Here is a 6,860-nt window from a genome sequence, read left to right as displayed (position 1 = left end):
CCCCGCCCCCCCCCCCCCCGTTGGTAATTATTTTTAATAACAGTCGCGATAATAACAGAAGCTTTCGGTTGTTAACACTTCCTATGGCGGTTTCCTCATCTGTAAAATGGGCTAACACTAGTACCCTCACCTCACGTGATTGTTGGGGAAGATGAAATGAATTAATATTTGTAAGAACACTTAGAACAAGGCCTGGCATATAGGAAGCATATGTGATTGACAACTCAGAATTGAAAATATAGGGGCATAGCGTTAACACAACTGGGCCCACATGTGATAGGTCCTGGGTTCATGTACCAGGACTTCCCTGAGCATGCCATGGACACACGTGCATGTGCCTGTGGTCTGGACCAGCCGAGACTGGAGGTAGGTTGTGGCAAGAAGACCCTATTGGAGGAATCTCTATCTTTCTGTTTTTTTTTTTTTTTTTTTTTTTTTTTTCCTAGAGAGGTATTTTTGCTATAAGGCATGTGCACTTACCAGAGGGAGACAGAGAGAAAGTGAGAAATCACTCCCTGAGGGGATGGCCATGCTGCAATCCCTTCTCCTTTATTCTCTTCTTGGGATTTTGGGCACATATGCACATACACCTACCATGAGTTTAAGTCATTGGGTCTAGGACTCGAACCATGGTCAACTACATGGGAGAGCAGTAACTATTACGTCATCTGCTGGTCCCTGAAGATTTTTTTTTCAAATCGAAAATAAAAAAGTTGGGGCCAGCAGGTGGCATGGTGGTTAGAGGCACTAGACACTCCCACGTGGCCAACCATGGTTTGAGTCCCAGACCTGGTGGCTTCCTTTCTCACTTTCCCTCTCTCTCTGGTCAAATTAGAAAACAATAATAAATAAATTTTAAAAAGTAAAAAAGAAAAGAAAAAAAGTTTCGATGAGTCTTAAATGCCAAATAAGATTTATTCCTCAGACACATCCCAGAGAAGGCTGCTTTGTGGCCATTTTACGGTGGGAAACCAGTCAGCTCAGAGACACCTGGGGAGATTTTATTACTACCAAGAACTCTTTGCTTGAGCAATTTCAATCAGGTTCCAGAACCTTCTTCTAGGTCCAGCCATGCATTCCCTTGTACAATCCAATCTTAGCAAGAACGCTGCAAAATCAGTTAGCCAGGACAGCCCTCACTGCCACCCTCTCAGTCTGATGAGGTTCCTCATCCTCCACCCTCCACCAGACAATGTCTGAGCATAATGGCCGCCTTCAGCAAGAATCTCGTTAGGTCAATTTAGCCAGAATCCCTCAGACTGTTGATTTTCCTCTTAGTGATTTTTTAAAAATAATTATTTTATCGAACTTTATTTATTCACTGATTTATTTTAATTTCCAGAGAGGGACAGAGGGAGAGAGAGAGGGAAAGTGAGAAAGCAAGCCATCAGGTCTAGGACTTGAACCACGTTGGGCCATGTGGGAATCCAGCATCCTTAACCACCATGCCTCCTGCCGACTTCCCTCTTAGTAATTTTCTTTTGGTTTTTTTTTTTTTTGAGAGTTTTTTTTTTGTTGTTGTTGTTTTTTTTTCTATAAGGCACTCGTGCGCTCACCAGTCAGACAGAGAGACAGAAAGCGAGAAATCACCCCCCAAGGGAGATGGCCACACTGCAATCCTTTCTCCTCCATTCTCCTCTCGGGATCTTGGGCACGCGGGCACACGTGCCTGGTGTGAGTTTTAAGCCACCAGGTCCGGGACTCAAATGACGGTCGACTACATGGGAGTCCAGCGACATAGCCATTATGCTAACTGCTGGTCTCCTTCGTAGTAATTTTCTAACCACTGACCAACCCTACCTTGGTTATTTAATTATAAATCCCACTTGTCCATAGCATCCTGGGAATTTTTTCTGGTCTTTCTCCTTGACGGCAAAATCCTTACACCCATTTCAGGGACAGTCCCTCATCGGCCCACCCCCAAATAATGTCTTTCTCACCTGGTTTAACCCTAAATTTATCGGGGTCTTAAGAAAGTACATAGCAGTGGCGTCTGTGAAAAAAGTTATGCTAGAATTCAAAATGTTTGCACCAAAATCAATGCATACTTTAATTTGATTTTTGCACACACTTTCCAAAGCACCCTGGTGTGTGTGTGTGCGTGCATGTGTGTGTGTGTGTTCTTTCCATCTGTCTTTCTTACTCCCCTTGGAGGACATTGAGGCGGGTTGTAAACCGGATTCGGACCCCGGGCCGCCTCCCTTCAGATGCACTGGGCTTCTCTCTCTCTCCCCCTTCTGCAGTCCCCGGGGGCCCTCGCAGGATGCAACACAGTTCGGAAAAGGTATTTTCAGATGGTGACCTGAGTCCTCCAGGGTGGAGAGTTATTTATAGTCAGGCCTTAGTGCCCGGCCAGGGGAGGGAGCCGAGGGCGGAGCTGAGCCCCGCGGCAGGCAGGGGGAGGAGAGTGTCCGGAGAGGCTGGCCCAACTGGGACGGCCCCTCCCAGGCCTCCTCCCTGGGCTGTCCTCTCAGCGGATTCTCCGGAGCTGGTTCATCACCTCCGAATACTCCTGTGACAGGAGGAGCTCGCAGAACCCGCCTCCAGCCCCCAGCAGCAAATAAATAGAAGGCTCCCAGCCTCAGGAAGCCGGGAGAAGTTTCTAGGCGCGCGTCCCGGGTTTATTAAGCTCCTGGCTTCACTGTAGAACGCAGAGGGCTGGCTGCGAGCCTGGGCAGCCTGGGAGGACGGTGGCTTGCTGAGCTCTGGCGAGGTGGTGCGGAGAGGGGCCCTCTGGGATTTTGCTGGACCAGCCAGGGGTCTTGTCTTTGGGGGCTGGGACCCCAGCCTGCTGTGCATCCCAGTGGATGGTCCTGCGACCCTCTGGCAGAAGATCTGCATTTTCTGAAGCTAAAGAATAAGCAGTGAAGACCAGCCCACCCCCATCACCTTGCTGTGTGACCTTGGGCAGGTGGCTCCTTCTCTCTGAGCCTCTGTTTCCCCTCTGAGCTCAGCAGCCATCATGGCAGATGGTCAAATGCCTTTCTCCTGCCACTACCCCAGCCGCCTGCGCAGAGACCCCTTCCGGGACTCGCCCCTCTCCTCACGCCTGCTGGACGATGGCTTTGGTATGGACCCCTTCCCCAACGACTTGACCGCCTCTTGGCCTGACTGGGCCCTGCCTCGTCTCTCCTCTGCCTGGCCCGGGACCCTGAGGTCTGGCATGGTGCCCCGGGGGCCCACTGCCACAAACATCTTTGGGGTTCCTGCCGAGGGCAGGAGCCCCCCACCTTTCCCTGGAGAGCCCTGGAAAGTGTGTGTCAACGTGCACAGCTTCAAGCCAGAGGAGCTGATGGTGAAGACCAAGGATGGCTACGTGGAGGTGTCGGGTGAGTCAGGGAGAGGGTCCCCGAGAGGAAGACCCTGGGATCCTCCAAAGGCTTCCATAGAGAGGAAGCTTCCTGAGCATGGCACAGGTGACCTCAGGGCTCAGGAATGCAGTCCATAGGGCTCTCTTTCGGGAACAGCTCTTCATTCCCAGATTTCAGGAGACATCGTCACCTGGCCCAGCTGCCAGCTGCCGGGGCTTGGGTGTTGTCACAGGCAGCAAAGTAGAAACCACGTGGGGTATTCTGACAGCCAGAATTTAATATAAAGAATAGGTTAAGGGGTCAGGGGTTAGGGGGGATACATGACAAAGAGGACATGGGAGTTATTGTACCCCAGCTTTAGGACACAGGCCCTAAAAGTGCAAGCTTCACGCTGAGCCACAACTGTTAATAACCACAAGTTTTAAGCACAAGGCCTCCCCTTCTCCCAGACAAGGACACTGAGGCTGACTAGTCATTACCCTGATCTGATGGGCACCTTTATGAGTGCTTACTATCTGCTAGGTGCCCAGGCTAAGCCCTGTTACCTAAAACATCCCAGCTAATACAACCAGAGGCTGGGGCTCCTGCCTGCTGCTTCTTTTTACAGATGAGTAAACCGAGGCACAGAGAGAGGTTCAAGGAACACCTGGGATTCAGACCCAGGTGGCTCGGAATGAGAGACCGGAAGAGCATTGATGATATATTGATTATCTCCTGGGTACCAAGGGCTAGGCTAACACTTTGATAATCTTTCTCCAAAATAATCCCACTTTCAGCCCTGAGGAGCTGGTGGTGTCTTGCCCCATTTTGCAGCTGAGGAGGCAGAGGCCCAGGTGGGACTGGTTCAAGGTCGTGCCATGAGTCAGCAGAGGATCTGAGCAGAGCCCGGGCCTGTCCAGCATTTAAGGCCCAGGGCTGTTGCTACCACATCCCACTTGGGAAAAGAGAAAAAGGAGACAGGAACACAACCCCTATTAAGTTGGGTAGCAGAAAAAGCTTTCTTTTCCTTTCCTCCCAATTAACACTCCATTAAAAGGAGTGTGTTCCTGGCAGAGCCAGCCCTCCCTCGGCACATCAATAAAAGCCATTGCAAACGCAGGCTGGGCAGGGACAAGCCCCAGCAGCGGTAGCGTTCAAGGGAGTTTCAAAGCCACTTATGGTAGAATTATAAACATCACAGGCTCCCGCTGGAGGGTGTGGTGGGCTGGGAGACAGGCCACAGGGTGCCATGAGCAATGGGGTGGGAGGCTGGGTGTTGGGGGGCAGGGTTCCGCCAGGACTCTCAAGATGGATGGGAAGCCAGGACCCAGTCCCGAACTGACTCCACCACACTCCAGAATAATGAGGGAATTACTTCTTTGTGCTCCTGTTTCCTTCCCTCTCTCTCTTTTTATAGAGATTTTGCTATAGGGCATGTGTGCTCGCCTGAGAGACGGAAAGAGAAAGTGAGAAGCAAGAAATCTTCTCCGGGGGGGGATGGCCACCCTATAATCCCTTCTCCTCCATTCTCCTCCTGGGATTTTGGGCACGCACACACATGCACCCAGTGGGAGTTTCAAGCCACCCGGTCTGCGACTCAAACTGCAGTTGGCCATGTGGGAGTCCAGTGTCTTAACCACCACACTACACGTTGGCCTTCTGTTTTCTTATCTGGAAATTGAAGTTCAAATGGCTCCACCAGGAGGATTATTGTACTCCCTGGGGTGAAGCTGTGACGTGTGTACAGACCCACCACCTGGAATGCAAGGCACTGGTATTGTGGTGATTACAGGGCTGGGCACACAGGAAGACCTCAATCCATGATACATGACAGATATTCTTCGAGACCCAGAGGCAGACTTGAGGACTGCTGCTTTTGTTTCCTTTTTTTTAAATAATTATTTTATTTAACTTTATTTATTTATTTAAATTTGACCAGAGAGAGAGAGAAAGTGAGAAAGCAAGTTGCCAAGCCCAGGACTCAAACCACAATAGGCCACATGGGAGTCCAGCGCCCTTAACCACCACACCACCTGCCGGCCCCGAGCTCGGACTGCTATTTGTCTGCTGGATTGGATATGGACAAGAAAGTCTTTTCACTGCCCTGACCCTTAGTTTTCCCTTGGCAGATTGGGCATGGTGATAATCTCTGTCCTGCAGGGCTGTGAGGAAGACTCAATGTATGCGGACAATACGTGATCGTATTCGTATTTGCGGCGTCTATACAATAGAGCTAAAAATGGAGCCTGCTTAGCACTCCTGTGGACACAGCGATTACTATCACCACCTTGCTTTAATCAGAGTCTCAGAAGTTCCAGCTCAGACTCTAGGCTCGCCCATGCCTCTTCCAGGAGACCCTCTGTCCCTCCTGGAGGCCTTTTTCTCCATCCTCTGTTAGAGGTATTTAACAGGTGGGGTCTGGCAGCCCCAGGCTGAGATCCCAGCTAAGCACTTAGCTAATCCAGAGGGTCTGAATGAGTCATGGAGCCTCAGTTCCCACGTCTGTAAAATGGGGTCATTGGAAGCTCCAACATAATGACAGAACCTTTTAGATGCATGATTAGGGACCTCAGCTAGACAGAATCCAATCCCCTGAGAGAAAATGCAAGGGTTTCATAAAAAGGATGGAAAAATACGATTATTATCAGGGGCTCCATGGAAAAAGCAACTTGAGAGAAGAGTCCGAAGTCAGGCCCAGTTTCCTCATCCTAAACTACACGAAGACGAAGCTGTGCTTCAAGCATTATGCTCTGGGCCCTGTGCTAGATGTCTACTCAGGTTGGCTCACGGGCTCCCACAAGGATCTCCTGGGAATGTGGGCAGGTGTATTACCCCCACTTTATAGATACGAAACCAAGGCCCAGAGAAAGTAGGTCACCCGAGATCACTCGTTTCTCTAGCGCACATGAGATTTAATGCCGGGCGTCCTAGATGATTCTGAGTCAGGCTGCCTGGATCTGCTCGTGACTCTGCCCTGGGTAAGGCCCACCCCCTCTGGGGCTCAGCTCTATTGTTGGTCTATGAAGAGGTGGGTTAAAATGTGCTTCCGGGGGCCAGCAGGTGGCTTAGTGGGTAAGGCACTAGACTCCCACAAGGCCGACTATGGTTTAAATTTCCACCCCGGAAGCTTGAAACTCATACCAAGTGCCCAGAAACCCCAAAGGAGAATGGAGGAGAAGGGACTGTGGCATGGCCATCCCCCTGGGGGGTGATTTCTCAGTTTCTCTCTCACTGTCTCAGTCTCTCATGCAAGTGCACATGCTCTAAAATAAAAAAAAAAATCTCTGTCTTTTAAAAAATATAAAGATGTGCTTCAAGGGATGGCTAAGAGCTAAGAAGTGGGGGAAGGAGAGTTCAGAGTTTTAGAACATGTTAAATAACAAGATTATAAACAGGTGTCCCCATTGCAGGACTTATTAGAGCCTTTAAGTTGGCTTGAGAGGTAGCCCTGTCTTATCTGACCATGTTCAAGTAGCTTGTTCCAGGGAACTGTTGGGAAAATGCTGGACTAGACAATTTCCATCAAGCCTCACATGTCCCTACCCACCCCCCCCCCCCCCCCACCACACC

At 50.2% G+C, this 6,860-nt stretch overlaps 1 protein-coding gene across 1 annotated transcript in view; it reads left to right on the top strand.

The window, feature by feature from the left end:
* Positions 1 to 2,520: 2,520 nt before the first annotated feature.
* Positions 2,521 to 6,860, top strand: part of HSPB8 (heat shock protein family B (small) member 8) — an 18,108-nt gene continuing 13,768 nt past the window's right edge. Inside the window, exon 1 of the mRNA XM_006151554.3 lies at positions 2,521 to 3,329. Coding sequence (XP_006151616.1) covers positions 2,963 to 3,329 — 367 coding nt within the window. The 5' untranslated portion in view covers positions 2,521 to 2,962. The remainder of the gene's footprint in view (positions 3,330 to 6,860) is intronic.

This window comes from Tupaia chinensis, unplaced genomic scaffold (genome assembly GCF_000334495.1).
Source record: "Tupaia chinensis unplaced genomic scaffold, TupChi_1.0 Scaffold000320_1, whole genome shotgun sequence".
In the NCBI taxonomy this organism is placed as follows: Eukaryota; Metazoa; Chordata; class Mammalia; order Scandentia; family Tupaiidae; genus Tupaia; species Tupaia belangeri.
Note: the sequence above shows the minus strand (reverse complement) of the source record. Positions and strands in the feature narration are given on the sequence as shown.